Raw genomic sequence first — 19,939 nt, forward strand, 5'->3', positions numbered from 1 at the left:
CAGTCCGGATCTTGACGAATCGTTGGACTTCAGGTAATAATAGAAGCGAGCGATAGAATAGTAGAAATGTCCTAATCACACTGCAGCGTACAAAAGGGCAACGCAAGCAAGTTACTTTTTCCACTATTTCCACTATTTCCATGATCGAAGGTCAGCTGTTTTCGGTCTGGACAGTTTTCCGATTTGCAAACGTTGGGCACTGACGGTAAGGTTCCGAAACCGGTAAGATCAAACGAGTAGATAATGGAAACCCGACATGAAAATCTACTGTACATTGCTAGTTTTAAGCGGTCGGTCCGAGAGCGACACACTGCGCATAATGGCCCAGGCCCTTTGGTATGTAATCACAATTTACACGTTTTGCAGTCTCTCGTAATAATTCGGTTGCTTTCGGCTTTTTACATTGCTAGTGTGACTGCTTTATCTAGCAGTAATTAATCCAAAACGTCGATATAGGTAAGGATGTAAACCTAAACATGATTTATACTGCTTCTCGTTATGCTGTGTTTATTGCATGCTCAACGGAGGACAGGTATACATAAGTACTTTTAGTTCAATGTGGTTTTTATTAATACCGACAACTGGAATGGGTGAATGTCCCCGCCAACCAACAGGTTGCACTAGGATAGCTACTAACTACACCTCCCGACTTCCGTAGCAAAATGACAGACTTTTACGTAATTACGGAAGCACGAAAAAGTTAGTTCCTTTCTGGGTTATATAGATATATCGAGAATGTATCTAAGTTTCCAACCTCTGCAATATTTATACGAGTAATTTGCAAATGTGCTTTCATCGTAGACAGCCATAGGACGAGACATGAGTCTTATAGGTGCAAGGTGCACTAACGTCATGGGAAAAAATTCTGTTCCAATCTAGCAATATGAACATCATAGTAATGCAAGCGAAAACATTTCGAATTGCCAATACGGAAACCAAGTTTTTTCTTTTTCGCAAAGAAAAAGAACTGAGAGTTTACCCATTCTTAAAAGGTACACTGTGGAAAAGGAAAATATGATTTTGGAAATTCGGGCAAGCTTAGATGAACAACTTTGGAACTTTGTCCTTATAAATCTTTATAAATCTGGCCTCTGTCACAAGTTACAGACTGTTACCATTACCTGTTTACATATCTAGCTGCTGCGTTACAAGCAGCACAACCGCAACAGCAAAAGCAAGTAGCACTGAACTACTGAGCAAGTTATGGTTTTTGACAACATAATAACAATTACAGCATCGTGGAGCACAAAAACTGCTATGAAAAGTAATAAGATACTAGTAAGTCATAAATTCAATCTCGCACCGTCACACGTAAGCGCGTAGGCCGACTATCGGTGCAGAAACTGCGTAATGAGATCCATAGGAATGGGGAAGATAATGGTGGAGTTCTTCTCGGCGGAGATGGTGTTCAGGGTCTGCAGATAGCGCAGTTGAAGTGCACCCGGTGACTCGGCAATGATGTCAGCGGCTTCCTTCAGAGCACGTGCTGCTTTCTGCTCGCCCTCAGCGGCGATGACCTTAAAGAGATCAAGGTGTTTTCGAGTTACGGTAGCCAAGCGCATGTACGTCACAGATACACATGACTGGGAAGTTTGTATTTTACCTTGGCTCGGGCTTCGCGAGCGGCTTCCGCCTCGGCAGCCATAGCGCGCTGAAGCTGGACCGGAAGTCGGACATCCTTTCTGCAACATAAACAAAAGATCAGCAATCACATCTTGGATGTGCTGCTTATTAAACTTCTAAAATTAGTATCGGTTTTCAACGCTGGCAACACTGCCGCTGACAAAATGAATTGTACGAGTGCAGTTTCACGATTCATTTTATATACTTACACGTTACAGCAGTTTCATTTTAACTCATGTGGGATACACTTACACTTCAACTCGTTCCACTTTGATCCCCCAGGCTTCAGTAGACTCATCTAAACTGACCTGAACAGTGTTGCTGATAATTTCACTGGAATAAAAAGCAAGGTGCTATGTACATGCGATTGCCTCAAATCGCAGCGTTACATAACAATGCCGAAATTACGGATCACAGCAAGTTCACATTTGTAGCGTCCATTCAAATGTCAACAATCAGCGATATTTTACCGGTCTCCCAATAAATCATGCAGTGCTTTTGTTCCCAGGACGTTTCGCAGTGTTGTCTAAAATTTCGATCAAATTTGAGCCGCGGATTTTAATACTGTAATTACGTCAGTTCGATCTTTTCTCCAACCTGAGCCAATAAGCGCGTGGAATGATGGACGTTTTCCACATTGGCAACCTAAAGTTCAGTTCGTATGTTTACGAGTTATATGCTGGCAGAAATTTAGTGGCACGAGATCGCATTATGCAGCAGTTTAATCAAGTCATGAAATGCTTACCGACAAATTAGCATTGAAGATGCGATAGTATACAACTGCAATGCAATAATTATTATTACGTTGGTCGTAATGCACTGTGAGTTTATTGTAATTGTCACTAAGGTCATTTCCCTTTATAAGGCACGGTACTCGTACTAACTGCAACATGTTTTGCCGAGTGCGACTAAAATGACAATTAAATTCGTAAGACTTCACTTGCCTGCATCGACAGACACGGTCACCTGCAACCACACAAGCCTTTCGTCAGATCAAAGCCTTATTTGTGTGCCCTTTGAGCTCCATGACACTTTTTGTCAACAGCAAGTTTGATACGCAAACGATTTCAAACACGCCTGCTACTGGCTGTAGCAATAACTATTTAGCCAATATGTTTTGCATTCAGTAAACTCTGACCTTGCGCTCAATCAACTGGACACATAACTCATACATCACAATTATTTACAAACCATATGCTCTGTATGTGGTTATTTTGCTGATGCATGAGTACAGACACCTTACCGAGTCCTTCGTCAAAATTTCCTGCAAAGAGTCGGATATTAGATGTCATAAAATTAATCCAAACAAAATGCAAATGCGGATGACAGTTTTTAATGGCTGGTATGTACCTGTGGGGGAATATCAAATAAGGTGCTCCTGCAAAATAACTTCCATTAATGTCGAGATACATCATACTTCGAGCTAGAAGAGGATGCAAATTAGTGCTCTCATTTGTTAGAACACCAATGGGGATAACTGCATTTCCGTTGACTTCGCTGCTATGTTAATGTGATCATTTAACCCATCTCGAAGTAACACTTTTACAGTATGGTATCGCTTAAAAGTTAAAAGCAAACCCGCCGCTTGATTATAACATTTTACCTCATATCCACTTTGGTATAATTCTCTGAAAATTTACAACAACTGTCAGAAAGCAAATCACGTAAATGCTTCTTCTACCAGCTGCCAAGTACAAATAGAGTATGTAGGCCCAAGCTGAAGTGTACAAATAACGACTCACCTATACATGGTAAAACGAAGAAAATTCCTGGGCCTATATAAAAACGACTTGTTACAGGCGGAAAATAAGAATCGCGATCTACCGGGTGGCTGAACAAAATGGCCGTCTGTTTTATCATGGTGCGCTGGATCCGTCCAACACTTAATTGACGTTATCTGATTTTCATTCGATAGAGCATTGCTTTTAACATAAAAAAGTTAAGTGAAGTCAAACTTACCATAAGGCCGAAATTTTTTATAAATTGTTTTGTAGAACTGGCTGGGTTTGGACGATGTCCTGGAAGCGAAAATCTAAAATTATCCGTTTCTAAATTAAAAATTCTTGCTCTCCAACTAATGGCATTAATGCAGCTTATTTTACTGTTTTTGGTAGAGGGGTTGTTTCTCGTTTTTTTTTATTGTAAGGAACTGCAGTATTCTAGCAACCGTGCTTGGCCAGTGCGCTGAATAGCAAAGACGTTGCACGAGTAATTCTCGTGAAACCGGCAAACCAAGTTTTTGAAAGCAAATTTCTAACCAGCGCTCTTAAAGCTTAAATGGTTTAATATTTTTTCTGAAAGGCAATGTGTTAGCTACATTCTGAATTTAAACCTGCATTTTTTGGTGCAACCTGTCATGCAGCCAAAAATTTTAACCGAAATTACTCGAAAATACCAAATAAAAAATCGACATTTTTTGGAAAAGTCACAATGTGTCATGAGTGCATAACTCGTTCAGCGTTTGCAGCATGTCCGCAACTTTTTTCGCTGTTGAAAGAAAACTTGTTTTGCTAAAGGAAACAGTTAAAAATGTTTAAAAAGTCCGTAACGGGAAGAAATGGCACAAGATTTTATGTTTGGTGAGCTGGGACACGAAAAATTTCAGACGGTTTCATTTGGCACCATTGCAAAAGAAGACGGCTTAATTTTTTCGAAAACTTTTTTTCAAGTTTTGTAGCTAATAAAATTCTCTATCGAACAAGCTTAAACAGTTTATGGTGCGACAAACGGTCTGCGAGATACAAACGAAAGCAGGAGACTGCCATTTTGTTCAGCCACCCGGTAGTTACTTTTGGTTAGTGCAGCACTGAACTGCATTACCAACAATATTCATCGGTTAATGATTCGGACTTTGTGGTACATTCCGTTACCTTTTGAGCCGGGATCCAAACGACCCAAACGGAAAATGACGGCTCTCTCGTATTCCTGGACCACCTGTACACAGCGGTCAAACGGTAAAATGAGTATATGTGTCAGTGGTGGATTAAGGGATAATCATGGTTTGTTGAAATATTTGCACTGCCGTAGTGGAAGCTTGCAAAAAGCGTTTACCTTAAAACAAATGCAAAGGGAGAACGGCAGTGTGGCTAGCACTAACACCCATGAAAGCAGCCACAGGACGATGGCACAGAATCCCGGTCCGGAGTTAGTGCTCTCACCTAAGAAGTACAACCGTTTCCAGTTACGTTGGGTGGCGATATTCCCATTTCTCCCTGAACTATACAATTAGGATCTGTTAGCCGTGCGTAAGTTGATTTCACTAGAAAACCATCTAGCACGATATTGCGCGCTAGTTGGGTTAATTTCAGCAATGCAACATCTTCATTTCTACAGGACGGGTTTCTTACAGACTAAGATTAATTTCCAGCAATTGCGAACAATCTTCCTGCATTAGTAGTCATCACACGTCAACTTAAATCAACAAGATTATCACCACAACGGTTCACATGCAACAGGGAACAAAGCAGCTATTTGCGTATGCCTGGTTTTGGGTTTAAATCTGCTCACTGACCGCCAATGGCAAAGCAATGCATATTAAGTGCCAAGCAGAAAAAAAACGGTTTTAATGCACTGTGAAGTAACTAACACCTAGCTGGTTAGTAATTGATCAGTGTACTAATCGATAAATCCTCTCAGCTTTCGACGGACAAATCTCTGTTTACTACTGTGTATACAGTATACACTTCGGGAAGAATAGCGGAAACCGGAAACCGACCACCTGCTCAAACAATATTATGAGATACAGTACATAGTACATACATATCTGCTAAGCGTAGTAATTACTGAATTTTCTTCCGCTCTTTAGCATTTTTTTCTTTTGTGAATTAATCGCTACCGAATTTTCGATCAAAATTTTCACATAATCTGACACAATTTGACTTAAATTTTCAAACGAAACCAATTCCATAGAAACTGTCATTAAGTGATACTTTCTTCGCCGTTGTCCTGTACATGCACGTACGTTTTTATACCGTTCAACTGGAAATTATTGCAACAAAAAAAATCATGTTAAGCCGAGCGTTATGCTATCTGCACTAGCGTGTATAAGAATTATCGTACTACAAAGTGTATTTAATTTTAAAAGAGTGTTCTTAATTTTAACTACGAGTATCTTTGCTGTACCTAGACACAATGCAAAACCGAAATATTCTCACAATAACATAAGGCGCTTAACATTAGCCTAATAAACGAAATCAGCGGAAATTGTGTTAACGTGACTGCATAATGATGCTGCACAGTTAGGCGTGCCATGCAGAAAATAAATTTCTCAGCTTGATCACGAAGACGATTTTCTGGTCAATCACGGGTGCAATAAATATTTTCCAGCCCGTCACACCGAATCACAATCTACCCATTTCCGGCCACGTAACTTACTCTGTCTTTGTCCATTGTAGTCGTTGTTGTAAACGCCCGGCGTCCCGGCAGCCCGATACGGCGGATGTAGCTCCATGCGTTCCTCTCGTCCTTCCCGCATGTGCACTTCCTGCATACTGCGCCCGAAACTCAACTGATTCTCTTGGTTGACGATATCCTCGCTATCGTACTGCACCTGCACCGGACTGGGACGGTGATGATGATGATGATGATTAAAACTACGCGGTGAACTGGCACCCGGTCGGGAAGAAGCGGCCGTGGCGCGCTGTTGCAACAAATGCTGTTGATGGCGCAGATGCTCGGTTATATAAGCTGGTTCGGGATACTGCGCATGCCGCAGTTCATGCTCACTCGCCGAGGCAGCAGCTGCTGATGTTGTGCCCTGGCGCGGATTTTGCGCTGACTGGATATCGTAAGATGAGGAGGCCGTTGCACTTCCGCTGGCATAGTCAACAGCAGTGCCTGCGGCCGGATTGTGCGGTGTTGTTGATATGTGGCTGTGTTGTGGTATATGCGTGGTATACGACGGTGGATATGCGGGAGAATGGGCTCGATTGGAGCCAGTGCCGTGGATTTCCTTTCGGCTCATCATATGCCGCAACACACAGAGATACACACACACAGTGAACAGATGCGATGCGCATACACAGAAGATCCAGTGAAAGCCTAAAACAACGTACACACTGTTGTGTACGAGGATGGCACTGTTTACTCTATCGAGAAAATTGAATGCGGCCGCCGTTCCCCAGTCAAAGTGAACTCATAGAAATGGAAACTGTTATCCAGGTCAATTTTTTCCACTGAGAAATCGATCGTCTGTAAACGGCTTTCGGGGAGTCTGATAAGGGCTACGTGCCACGATTACTCTGCCAGCAAGAATAATGTCTTGTGAACAATTATGGCTGATGTGCGTAGGAGGAAAAAAAGATCCCACATGTACAAACGCACGCGCATAAAACACTGGATCGATACCGGCGCAAGTGAGTACGCAGCGAGCGTTTAACATAAAACTATCTCACTGGCACGGGCCAGCAGCATCGCGCGGATGCATTTATAAAACCTCGTCGTAAAGCAGCAAAATCCTATATGCTGAACGCTGCAGCGGATGCAATCCTTTGGAAGCACTTTGTGCGGTGGATGCTTGCAATTACACACCATCGATATGTACCGGCAACCAGGGCTCACGCTCATTTCCCTCCTTATCCGCAGCTATTTTTGGGTCTGGAATGTGTGTGCAGTGATCTCCGTTCTCTTCCGGCAGCAGTTGAGCAGTCGCTGCACTGATGAATTGCACAATTCTGGTCACGGTGCATGATGAATGTTATAATAACCACGGTACATATCCGAATACAACGGCCAGAGTGCCATTGGGAATGTTTACAATGGCCCACGCCGTACCCGAAACCGTGTTATTCTTGTGGTGATGACATATGGTGTAATTTGTACAATGTCAGTGTGGAAAAAAGCGTTTTCCATGTCTTATACCCGTACGTACAGTCCGACGTGTCTTTTGTGGAGGATGAATGGGTGTCGGATAGCATGCCGGCATGTATACCGCATCGCATATCCAGATTGGTTGTGGACTGAGGCAGACAAGTGTCAAACGTCTTTACTCCAGGCATCCAACCATCTAAAGCAGAAGTCTGGCTTTTTGTGTTATAGTGTTGATTTGGTCTCATCGGACAAAGTTCTGACGAGTGAAGACTCGAGTCCACTTTGCGAATCAAAAAAACTGTATTTTTTTTACCTTAAGTTTGTATCACTCGGGTTTTTATGCGTTAATTGCAAAGGTCGTACAAGGATCCAACGGTTCTTATTGTATGCGGCTAAAACATATGATGCATTCCTATTACGTAGCATGCAAGTTTTTTGCTTGATTAGGGCGGATCCCCCGAGTTCGGGGATGCCTGTGCAAAGGATTCATCCGTGATCAGGTGGAAAACCTGATTACTCCTAGCGAAGAGGCATGGTGGTGATTACGAGGCACCGTCATGAGCAGTTTTTTTTAAAATCATACACATCCGATAATTGGCATGCAATGTCACTATCAATCATCACGCTAGTGCCACTCTTCATATCTCAGGGAAAAAAGCCAAATATGACCTTAAAATGACGGAACTAACAGAAAAATAAACTTTCAAACGTGGCGTCCGTGAACGGTCGGCGAGATTTAAACCGGCAACAGAATGTGATATGACTAACAGTTATACAACAAACTACGAGTAAATACCATCAGATAGGTTAATAACTAATCATAACGGCAATAAAAGTAATCCAAAGGTACTTTCACCATTAGAACTAAAACACCCGGACTAACAAACTCTTGCTCACATCAATTTCTATTTGATTAGCACTGCTCGAACCCTTAGATGGAAGCATGAACACAAGGAACAAACGAGACACTTACAAGTACAAGCTATTCAGGGATTAATCCTCCGCACTCACACTTCCTGATGTTGTCTAACTTGTCTTTAATTATACCTTTTTGACCCACCGCCATTCTGGTCAACAACGCATCCTCTCCGCACAGTTTCCCATAAATGTCCACCGCTTCCTCGGACCAACTGTACGCGTCCAGTATCAACGGCAATATCGCTGAGCGGAGACCGACGTTCACGCGAAAAATCGCATGCAGACCGTTTGCGGAGTACACTGCTGCGTTTGTCAAGCAGTGCGCCCGCCAAATGTGATATCGCGGAAATATGGCACTGAAACGCAGCACCACATTAAAACAAAGAACACCGGATATGTAACATATATTTTTGTGTGAATACAGTCAACACAATTTCATATCATTGACTTCCTACCGAACACATGGAACCAGATCATGAACAAATTTCCAGTCTTTCTCGGCTTGTCCGTTCTTTACAACTTGCTGAAATCCGCATACAAAGAGCATATGAGCATCACCGTGCAGAATTCCGGCGGTGTCGATTGTCCGTAGCAGTTGAAATTTGGCAGCGTCAGCATCGTTCCCATCGGGAGCGTTTTTCCATATAAGGTCATATTTGTGCATAAAGTCGCAAAACTTGCTCAAGTGCTCGGAATTAATAACCCCGCAGTGTGCACACGGCTTAAGAGCCCGGCTATCAGCAGGAATCCGCCCAGAACATCCGACTGTGATACATTTTAACGGATTTATATCCGCCTCCTAAAAAGAGTAGATCAAGCCATCCACGCTTAACTAAAGCACTCCAGCACCGTATAAGATCGTATGTACTGAAAAGATCACACATTATTATATGGGCCAGTGGTGTAAAAAGTTTTGGTTTTAATAGCAATCTGCGAACGTTCAAAAAATGAAGCTCAGTACTTAAACGATATATACGTCGCACATCCATTCTGTGCACTTACAAATGTTGCTGTGCATTTACCGCAGTTACAAGTACGATTTCCGTTGGTTCGTGCAAAAACTTCCCGGCGCTGCGCTGCTGTATATTGGAAATAACGAATCATCTGGTCCGTGTATGTTAGCTACAATAAAGGCAAAGCAAATTAATCATAGCCTTGCCAACCATTATGCTTTCAAATGGATTTGCTGTACATCTTGAAGTCCGGTATAGTCAGGAAGGTCAGCAGTTGCCCAGAGGTACAGTCGTCTGCCTCGAAAGTACGGGATCACGTTGCTATTCCAGCATACCGCTTTCATGTTTTGTAGAGGAACGTGCGGAAATAGTGCATTGCCGAATAAGAATTCTCTTGGACCCTGACCATGGATATGAAAGTTGTTGTTGTGCAGCATGCCCAGACACTCATACACGTTGGGAAATAACGGCGGAACGAACTGCGCTACCAACTGTATAAACGCCGGACACATCTCGCGAAATCTAAATAGAGCTACGTAATGCATACGAGTTGTGTTCATTTCACGTATTACAAGAGTTGTATTCATTTCAAATTGCAAATCATGCGAAAATTGCGAATCCACAACATCAATACACGCTAACCATATAGATATAGCGTACGTTGTACTACGTACACGTCACTCAGCACAGCAAGTTTGGGGTGCTTCGGGAACGATTCGAATATCTCCAGTGGGGACTTGCCTTCCAGTCCAGGAAGCTCATCCACCCCGTTTAACTGTAACAAATGCCCGTTTGCGAAAGATTCTGCTGTGGCGAAAGAGACAAGTTTGCATCTACCTTGACCTTTGTCATAATCTTGGCCATCAGGATGGCACTCGCGCTGCCAGATATCAGCGGACCATCGGTAAGGATTAGTTTGTGACACGAGTCGCACGTATGTGATCGCAGCACCTCTCTGATTTGATGGGCTACCACTTTGAGAGCACAGCACTCTCGTTTGTGCTCTGTTTTCCAGTCGGCAACCTGCGGAACAAAGCTTGGAGGTTGCCCAAAACAGCAGTTGTCTGCTATGTTAATATATTTTTTGCGACACGTACCTGGCACTTTTCTCCGCAGTAACGATGCAGTTTACATCCTGCACACTTGAACAGTTTCTGCGGTTCACTGCCGCAGTACGCACAGGTCGTGTCGTAGCGCTCCCACTGCAAACACCACACCCAGGGATCACATGCCAGGATCAGGTCGCCGGTTTTAATCAAGGAGCGCGTGGCTGGCAGTGCCACGACTGGCTCCGACTGGACTGACTCTGCTGCCGTTCCAGAAGCCATTTCGTTGCTTGCTACGGGTAACGGGTGTTGCTGAACGGTGAGATGCTCAATCAGCATTCATCGCCAATTTCCCTCGCAATTACAGGCAAGCTGTCAGATTTTCGAAAACTAAAGTACCCGGTAGACTGCACAGACTGCATTCGTTACTTACAATTTTCTCCGAACATTCGAAACGGCAGCACCGTGAGTCCGTGACTCCGTGAGGCGTGAGCAGACGGCTGTATTTGAGAAACTGCCATACGAGGGAGGTTGAGTTTGGAGCCGCGTAAACACCACTGGCCGAAAAAGAAAGCCGAAGTTGCAAAGTTGAGCAAACTGCATTTTCTGCAAAGCAGTCAAACATCAAACAAACCTGCAGCGAATTCATTCGAGCGCGAGCAGGTTTTAGGAGCACTAGCTAGGCTAATTTTTTAGCTGTTTCTTTCTATTTTGTTACCTTTATTATTTCGGTCGCAGGAGCTGCACATTGCGCTCTTCCCTTGGCCATTAATAACTATAACTATTTATTACTGAGAACCGTTTATTGCCTGTCGTTTCACGGTTCCAGTGTTTGGTCGTTAGAATTGATTGGCATTTCACTGCATTTGTGACTGACGTTGTCGTTTGAGGATGGCAGCAGACGGGAATGGTGAGGAGCACCAGAAATGTGGAACGGACAGTTCGACGCGTGTATCGGTGGCCATCGTGGATTTTCGTCGCGAACTGCAGAACCTGCGAACATCGGATATATTGTGCGATGTGGTGCTGAAGGGTGCAGAAGACGGCTGTTTAGGGATCCCTTGTCACCGCAACATCCTCAGTCTCCACAGCTCATATTTTCGATCCATGTTTTTATCGGGAATGAAGGAATCCACAGAGAAAGTCATACAGATGCGCAACATCTCCACCAGTGATCTGTCCGAGTGAGTTTTGTAATTAGTTGTACAACGTATAAGAACTTGCATGATTTCTGAATTTCCTGGTTAGCGAGCGCCGCGCTATACAATTATTACGCACACTGTTCACAGTGTACACAGGGGCTAGAGCGAACAGACTACATTTTTTATCTGGACAAACGTCTCGCGCATCGGGAAAGTGTTTCTTTTACATGAAATACTATAATTTTTTTCTAGTACTAAGTTTGTACTTGTTCCGTAATTCTTATTAAAGGTATCAATTCTACGTTTCGCGATTTCTGGCAAAATTAGTAGGCGGTTGTGTTCCGTTTGGTAGATCCAGTCTAGTACAGTACCTTCCTGTGTATTCCGCAGATTAGTCGACTACTGTTACATGGCCGACCTTCTTATCACTGAAAGCAACGTGCAGTCCTTGCTGATCGCTGCTTCGTTTCTGGACATTCCTGCCGTCGTGAAGGCCTGCTGGAAATTTATGGAAGATCATATGCACATCAAGAACTGTCTCATGCTCTATTGTTTCGCCAGTGCCGAGGCGCCCAAGAATCCTGCGATGGCCGACGCAGCCAAGGCTTTTGTTGTCAAACACTTTGTCGGCATTTCAGGGGAACCAGAATTCTTAGAACTGCCAAAAAATACGGTATGATGTGCTGTTTACTCTATTTTTTCGCTGTAGTTAAGTACACGCTATGCCTATCAAAAACGGACACAATATTATTATACATGAATTTTATACTTCGTATATGAAATTAACATATTTAATTATGTTGATAACATGCATGATACATACGATTATATTGGTGCTTATATTTCGTGGTTTACTGGTAGATTATCGACCTGATTCGCTCCGATGATTTGTATGTGACGCGCGAAGATGATGTATTGCTCGCTGTACTTCGGTGGCTGCATCACGATTTAGGGCAGCGACGAAAGGAGTTTTGGGAGATTTTGCGGTACATTCGGTCGTCGTATCTCGGCCCCCAGGGCAGCGACGATTACTTGCTGGCCTGCATTAACGCTTTCATTGATTATTCTGGCGCGGAAAGACGTGTGCATCCGTCAGAATACATCAACGCTTTGCCGGGATGTATCAACGAGACATTCTCCCGGCACGCCGCAAGAAAATATTATGGTGAGGACCGTGGGGTTGCCGTAATGTGCCTTTCTACCGCATCCTGAAAAGCATCCAGGGATGACAAATTTTACAGACATTCGTACTTTAATGTTTTTGACATTGGGAACGATTTGGGTGTGGTGTCTCGTTTGTAAAGTCATATGAAAGCGTATCAAATGCCTAAACCGTCGAAGTATACGATTCTGATGGTTGTTTTAGGCGTCGAGAACATTATCATTTGTGCCGGCGGTCATCGTGATGGGACCTGGACATCCCTGCTGGACAGCGTGGAATGCTTCAACCCACGAACGTCAAGATGGAAACAACTGGCACCATTACCGTTCAGCGTCGCCAAAGGAAGCTTGGTGATCATTAAGAACGACGTGTTCCTGTGCGGCGGAATTATCGGTCAGAACGACACGGATGTGACGCCGCGGACGATTCGCTGTAGTCTTAACAATGCCCTTGCTAGCTGGAGTGATGTGGCACCGATGCAGACCGGTCGAGGCGATGTCGGATGTGCCTCGGTTGGTGATCGTATTTATGCCATTGGTGGTCATGGCAGGGATAGCCACACGCTAGCCACCGTGGAACGCTACGACGTGGTCGCCAACCGGTGGACGTACGTGGCATCTTTACCGACGCCCTTGGAAAAGTGCGCAGTCGTTAGTTTTGACGGGCGGCTGTACACCTTTGGAGGTTGTAAGTCGAACACCAGTAGCGCAATTGATTCTGCATTCTGTTACGACCCGAAAGCCAATATCTGGAGTGAACTGCCCAAGATACCGACGGCACGGTATCGCGCTTCGGTTTGCGTTGGATCCGACCAATGGATTTACGTTATTGGTACAAGATATCAGTAACATGTTCATTTTATTGAACCGGCAAAGGAAATTTCGCTTGCTTCTCAGGTGGACGCGGCTCCTGGGGCGGTTTAAGCTGTGTAGAGGCTTTTAATCCGAGGACTAACCAGTGGATCAAGAAACGTAAGTTTATGTGTCAGATTGCGTGCGACCTTCACTAGATTGTAATACTACAGTATATCAGGAGTTTTCACTTGCAGGTGACATGAGTCGTAAACTGAGTTCCGTCGGAACTTGTTGCATCGGCGACAAACTGTATGCTCTGGGTGGCTTCAACGCATCTGGTGAAACGTCCGTCGAAGTGTACGACGTATTTTTGGACACATGGACGACCATTGAAAGTCGGTTGCCGAATGGAAAATGGGCTTTTGGCTGTGGTGTAATCGAAATCGCCAAAGATCGCATACAAGAGTTTTATGTGTAAGATGACCAACTGTTGAGCCAGACCAATGTTTTGCCGCTCCCGAAAGCGTATGGTTTTTCTTATATAGTTATTTTTTAAAGTTTTTCTGTACGGAGAGGTGGAAATGCGACTTTTAAACGTTCGTGCCTCAATTTATTATGCTCACCTTTTGGTGGCTAGAATTATTGCTGTACTGCTTGCCTTTCAATGCCACGTTTTTCCATTTTAGGGAAGCTTAGTACTGAATAAAAATTGAGGCGTGGTTGATGTAAGCATTCCCGAGATGCTGGTGGGTTTATAGAGGATTGCAGTGCCATGCTGAGTATAATCTGGCAATCTGTGCTATTTACTGCCATTAATGTACACATCGGGCTAGACGGCGCAATCTTTTCTTAATGTGATTTGATTTCTGCCGCACAGATTGTTTATCCAAACACGTTAAGACAATATGTTGAAATAGTGAGCTGAAGGGTGCATACTATGTAGTTGGACGTGCACCCTGCACATTAAAAATCCGCGAGTGTTATAATGCGCTAGATGGTATAATGCGCTGGTCTTTACTCGGAATTTTAAGCAATTTCATCGAATTGACAGAGTTTTGCAAAGTCGTTAGCCGAAGTTCCTCCTGGCGCCAGTGCCGCGTCCATCTCATTTTTCCAACGGGTGGCCGCGTTACCATACCGATTTCCCGCGTTGCTAGCATCATTAAACCCAGCCACCTTGGCTATGGTGTCCGCAATCTCATCGGCCGGTACAATACGCTTCGGTTGCGATCCAGTTCCTTCCACCAATTCCGCCATGCCGGCTTGTACTAGCCAGCGTCCGTTAATCAGTTGATCAGCAAACATGGGCCACGACACAACGGGAATTCCGTTGGACACCGTTTCTAGCAAACTGTTCCAGCCACAGTGGCTAATGATAACCGCCGTTGCCGGATGGGCCAGGATGACCTTTTGCGGTGCCCATGGCAGAATCAGAAACTGACCACCGTCGTTGTCCAACTGCGCTGCAATTTTTGATCGGATCTTCTCAGGCAGGCAGTGATGTTTTCTATCTCGAAGCGACCAGATGAACGGTTTGTTCAGTTTAAGCAGAGCTTGCGCCAATTCTGTAATTTGCTCATCAGCCGGTATCGCCACGCTCCCAAAGGTGATGTACACAACCGAACGCTGTTCTTTTCCGCTCAGCCAATCATGCACTTTTTTCGTTAATACTAAATTTTCTCCGGAAACCTTTCCGCTCGTCTGCGGCACCAACGGGCCCACCAGAAAATGGGGAAAATGTTTCGTAACTGGATGCTGCTGTAGCAGTTGTAAATCCGCTTTATCCACCGTTTCACAGCTGTTGTGGATCATTCCCAAGGTGTAAGGAAATATCTTGCGAATCGGACCGAATAACATTGCAAAGGGCATCGAGACTTCCACCGGCGGGTCACCCGGTTCGGGAATGATATGGAAGGGGTCCATCTTGTCGAACGGAACAATTGTTGACTCATCGGTGATTAGATCAAAATACCGGATCAACCATAACGCGGAAGTGTTGAAGATATAAAACGGAATGGCGCGTTCCCGGCAGATCTGCAACGGTTCGGCTAAGAAGATTTCCGAAATGATGACATCCACGGGTTCACAGTTAACAGCGTTACGATCGCCAGTTCCATCGGGAAGTGGAACTTTCAGCAATAGATTTTTCACGGCCGGTAGCACGCTCTCGAAGATCAACGCAAATGCTTTTTGGTCGTCTATGGGATTGTCGGTTTCGCCGAAAGCGATGGGCTCGTCATCGATCGGCAGAAGCTTGATGTTCTCCGCTGATTCATCACCGAAAAGCTCTTTCTTAATCATTTCCTCCATTTTGGATCGAGAAACGGCAAACGTTACCGTATGGTGTTTGGCTACTTTCCGAGCAAATTCCAGCAGAGGGATAATGTGTCCAAAAGCCGGGAAACTGAGGAATAGTACATGCTTTTTGGCTGACATTTTTACCGGTATTATTGGAAAGACTTTCCCCGTACGCGTTATCCTGACAAAGCAGCAAACAATGTGTGTACCAAATTCTGTTAGAATCCTTTAACAACTGTTGGTCTGCTGGTTTATTTAAAGAACGGTTAACCGAAACGGTCGTCTAGCTGTGCTATCGGAAAGCGGCGTAACTGTTATCTGGTAAACGCATTCACAGAAGTGAAACCTAATAACTGAAGTCTGTAATAGCATAATACAGTAAATTATCACACACGTTAAAGAATTTTAAACTGATGCCGGCTGCATTTCTTTTCATCAGAAACGTTTCTTGGCTACATGCACGAACTAGGCCATCCTGCTGATAACGTCTTCTCGTGATTACACGTGCCGGTAATACGTTTAGCATCTCGAGGTTGCCACGTTTCGTACTGGGTATAAATTATATACGTACTAATAAAACAACGACACTGCTGTACTGAAAAGAATGCCGATAAACATGTCGCGCTAATTTATTAAAACCTGCTCATACTAAATTTGTTTTAAGCAAAATGGTTCACAGTCACATTTTATAATTCTATATAACGATCAAGCAGAACGCTGATGTATAGTTCGTCAAAACAGTACTGTTTAACATTCATATTAGTGACAAAATATCGGTAAAATGACATCTCTTATCTTTATACTGGACGAAACGTAACTCGTGATCATTTGTATTGGTTCAAAATTATTGTAAGAGCAACGTAAACTCTTGCATAGGTGTCAACAAAAAGAGGAAACAATAACATCCACAAACGCATCAATCCTTTATACCAACAACTCTGATGTTATCCTTGATCACGGCTGTGCGAGCAGCAGTAGTTTTAGTCAGCAGCGAGTCTTCCCCGCACAGTTTCCCGTAAATGTCCAACGCCTCCTCAGCCCAACTGAACATGTCGCGGGCCAATGACAGTATCTCCGAGCGGGGACGGAGATTTTTGCGGAAAACCACAAAAAGACCATTCTCAGAGAATGTCGCAGCGCTGATCAAGCAGTGCGCCCGCCAAATGTGGTAACGCGGGAAAATTGTACTGCAATGTGTATACCTTATAAGCTCATTATACCAAACTAAAGCAAACGGATGTTGGATGGGTAATTTATACTTGAAACAACATTCGTACAACTTGATACATATGCAACTGATATACTACATACTTATTATTTATACTTGATACAACATTTACATTCGTTAGCTTTCTTACCGCACGCACGGAATCATCCCATGAAGAAGTTCCCAGTCTTTCTCATACTGTTGTTTCTTTATAATCTGCTGAAATCCACATACAAAGCGCAGATGAGCGTCCGCATGCAAAATCCCGGCGTCGTCAATCGCCCGCAATAGCAACCACCTGGCATTGTCGGCTGCGGTTTCAGCAGTATATGGGATACTTTGCCAGAAGAAGTCATACTTTTCCATGCAGTAGCGGAACTTCTTTAACTGATTAGCATTAACGGCACCACATTGTTCACAGGGCTCAAGAGCGCGGGAATTGCTGGGGATCCGCGCAACACACCCTGCTGTGATGCATTTTAACGGATTTATTTCCGCTTCCTGAAACAAAACAAACTGTAAGCAGTACAGTCTCCCCTATACCTGTATTGAGTAACACGTCAGTTTATAAAGGTTGTAACATGTAACAGGTCCTTTTCTGTTCAGTCCCATCTAGTAGCATTGTTAAAGTAAACGGAAGGTGCTAAAAAACCAAGAGAACATCGTGGCAAGCATGGTCTAACAACATTATTTTTACTTACAAATGCTGCTGTACATTTGCGACACTTGCATGGGCGACTTCCGTTATTCATTTGAAAGAGTGCTCGGCGTTCGGTTTTTGTGTAGTGGAAATAGCGATGCAATTGCTCCGAGTATCGCAGCTGCAATAACAGTCTTGATGTGGAAAAATTCACACCCTCGCCAATCGTTACATTATACTTGCGTAACAGCTCATAATACTGTACATCTTGAAGTCCGGTATAGTCAGCAATGTCAGCAGTGGCCCAGAGAAACAGTCGCCTGCCTTGAAAGTGCGGGGTCACGTTGCTATCCCAGCATACCGCCTCCATGCTCTTCAGTGAAACGTGCGGGAATAACGCTCGTCCAATCTGGTATTCCATCACACCTTGTCCGGGAACACGATAGCCTTGGTCATGGAGAATGGCAATGCAGTCGTACACGTTGGGAAATAAGGGCGGAATGTACTGCGCCACCAGCTGCGTATACACTGGGCACAATTCGCGAAATCTAGAGTACGCAAAAACCACTACAGTTATTGCTAGAACATACGATTTTGTTCGATAAATTTTTATTATAGTACAAAAACGCACGCATCGCTCAGTGCATCCAACGCGTGCGGCTCCGGGAAGGAACCGAATATCTCATGCGGTGATTTATTTTCCAGTCCAGGTAGCGTTTCCGCCACGCCGAGCTGTTAAAAGCAAACCATCCGTAGCACGCCGTATGTAAAAGGCTCTTCGGTTGCAAGAAAAAGCTTGACAGACCTTGACCTTTGTCATAATCTTGGCCATCAGAATGGCACTCGAACTGGCAGATATCAACGGACCATCAGTAGCTACTCGTTCGACACAAGTCTCGCACTTATGCGTATGCATCAAGTCTTTAATCCGATGGGCTACATCTTTCAGGACGCTACACTCTCGCTTGTGTTCTTTCTTCCAATCCACATTCTAACCAGAAAATGAAATTACTTGCAAGGTGCCGTGATTATTCATATTAGAGAAAGTGAGAAACCACCTCATGAGTACCCTTTGCGAGACGTACCTGGCACTTTTTTCCGCAATAGCGATGCAATTTGCAGCCGGTGCAGGTGAACAATTCCTTCGGTTCACTCCAGCAATAAGCACAGGTCATTTCGTAATGCTGCCATTGTAGACACCACACCCAGGGATCACAAGTCAGGATTAGATCGCCGGTCTTAATTAGAGAACGCGGGGTTGAATGGGCCACGGCTTGCTCCGAGTGGTTCGAATTTGCTGACGTGCCAGACGGCATTTTACCACTTGGTGACCTTTTTCGATGATTGTCGGTGGCAGTCGTAGCAAAGATTTCTGAGCTTACCTACGCAAAACAAACACAGCTAACTAACGTACCAAGAAATGCTAGCGGTTAAAAGCTTGCATGAATACGTGTTAACTATGCACGTCAGCTTTCCTACGCTGAGTTTTTGAAATCTAATGCAACGCACAATTGATCTAGCTGGGAAGCCGGGTGCAAGAAGACGCAGTTACATAATTCATAGATCATGGTCCTATTGTTACCGCGCAAATACAATCAATATTGATACGATATACCGGACTTGAAATCCTGGCTCGCAATTAGTGGCCGCACCTATGACGAGCGCATTATTGATACTTATGTAATCGTACTCTGTGTGTTAATAACTTAATAGTTAATAGGATTTCATTGCAAACAGTCCATTCCTTGTATGTATTATGTATATAAGGACTTGAAGAAGAGTATTATAGATCATATTTATGGCTCACAGTTTAATTATAAAAAGTATGTAAATATTTAAGTGTCTCAGACATACGGCGTCATACGTTACAGAGAAGCTCGATTAGAAATTCGTCTCGCATTTGCGTAATGTCAGTTGGTCACAGAAACACCAAAGCCAACTCGTTCCCGGTATATTACTCATACGCTTTAATATAAGTGCATACTTCTTTGAAAACAAATAGATTTATGAAGTATTTAAGCATCCTTCCCCTCGGACATGCTACGCTCGAGCAGCATTTCTATTACTGTAAAATCCCTTTGAATTTCGCTGGCTACATATTCACTTGATGAGCCGATGCAAGTTTGTTTACCGATGGTATAAACACACAGCTAATACAGTTACTGAAGCAATGGAGGTTTTTCCTTATATGTATTTTCATTGTATAAATTGTCAGTAGCAATTATGCGTTTCCCAAGATAGAACCGAACTACATATATAACAGCATTATACGCGACCTTACTATTTTCCAGTACCTTTTAGCACTTTGGCGTAATAATCATTTCCGATCAGCCGAGCGGATGACCTCA

At 43.8% G+C, this 19,939-nt stretch overlaps 4 protein-coding genes across 5 annotated transcripts; 1 reads left to right on the top strand and 3 right to left on the bottom strand.

Annotated features, from left to right (window-relative positions):
• Positions 1 to 1,059: 1,059 nt before the first annotated feature.
• On the bottom strand, positions 1,060 to 7,264 carry LOC129599696 (band 7 protein AGAP004871-like). The gene is made up of 14 exons (XM_055498007.1): positions 5,998 to 7,264; positions 4,675 to 4,781; positions 4,494 to 4,557; positions 3,366 to 3,398; positions 3,227 to 3,251; positions 2,974 to 3,001; positions 2,867 to 2,887; positions 2,568 to 2,589; positions 2,369 to 2,403; positions 2,221 to 2,268; positions 2,094 to 2,149; positions 1,876 to 1,956; positions 1,604 to 1,682; positions 1,060 to 1,517 (listed from the first exon to the last, which is right to left on the bottom strand). The coding sequence occupies exons 1-14, from the start codon at positions 6,587 to 6,589 to the stop codon at positions 1,329 to 1,331; spliced, it is 1,380 nt and encodes a 459-aa protein (XP_055353982.1). The 5' UTR covers positions 6,590 to 7,264; the 3' UTR covers positions 1,060 to 1,328.
• A 769-nt stretch (positions 7,265 to 8,033) lies between these two features.
• Positions 8,034 to 10,782, bottom strand: LOC129599666 (N-lysine methyltransferase SMYD2-B-like). Of its 2 annotated transcripts, XM_055497965.1 has the most exons (7): positions 10,400 to 10,782; positions 10,140 to 10,325; positions 9,977 to 10,077; positions 9,542 to 9,824; positions 9,352 to 9,471; positions 8,805 to 9,148; positions 8,034 to 8,705 (listed from the first exon to the last, which is right to left on the bottom strand). In XM_055497965.1, exons 1-7 carry the CDS (start codon positions 10,685 to 10,687, stop codon positions 8,414 to 8,416), a joined length of 1,614 nt encoding a protein of 537 aa, XP_055353940.1. In that variant the 5' UTR covers positions 10,688 to 10,782; the 3' UTR covers positions 8,034 to 8,413. The 2 variants fall into 2 exon arrangements, with proteins under 2 accessions (XP_055353940.1, XP_055353942.1); XM_055497967.1 differs by lacking the exon at positions 8,034 to 8,705 and having other exon boundaries at positions 9,022 to 9,148; positions 9,372 to 9,471.
• LOC129599665 (kelch-like protein 4) lies at positions 10,072 to 14,105 on the top strand. Its single transcript, XM_055497964.1, has 7 exons — positions 10,072 to 10,206; positions 11,239 to 11,532; positions 11,881 to 12,163; positions 12,352 to 12,655; positions 12,857 to 13,483; positions 13,549 to 13,623; positions 13,701 to 14,105. Exons 2-7 carry the CDS (start codon positions 11,240 to 11,242, stop codon positions 13,922 to 13,924), a joined length of 1,806 nt encoding a protein of 601 aa, XP_055353939.1. The 5' UTR covers positions 10,072 to 10,206; position 11,239; the 3' UTR covers positions 13,925 to 14,105.
• A 173-nt stretch (positions 14,106 to 14,278) lies between these two features.
• On the bottom strand, positions 14,279 to 16,125 carry LOC129599669 (uncharacterized). The gene has a single exon (XM_055497971.1). It carries the CDS (start codon positions 15,880 to 15,882, stop codon positions 14,473 to 14,475), a length of 1,410 nt encoding a protein of 469 aa, XP_055353946.1. The 5' UTR covers positions 15,883 to 16,125; the 3' UTR covers positions 14,279 to 14,472.
• Between the last annotated feature and the right edge of the window lie 3,814 nt (positions 16,126 to 19,939).

The sequence above is a fragment of the Paramacrobiotus metropolitanus genome, unplaced genomic scaffold (assembly GCF_019649055.1).
Source record: "Paramacrobiotus metropolitanus isolate TYO unplaced genomic scaffold, Prichtersi_v1.0 Parri_scaffold0000152, whole genome shotgun sequence".
NCBI classification, from domain to species: domain Eukaryota; kingdom Metazoa; phylum Tardigrada; class Eutardigrada; order Parachela; family Macrobiotidae; genus Paramacrobiotus; species Paramacrobiotus metropolitanus.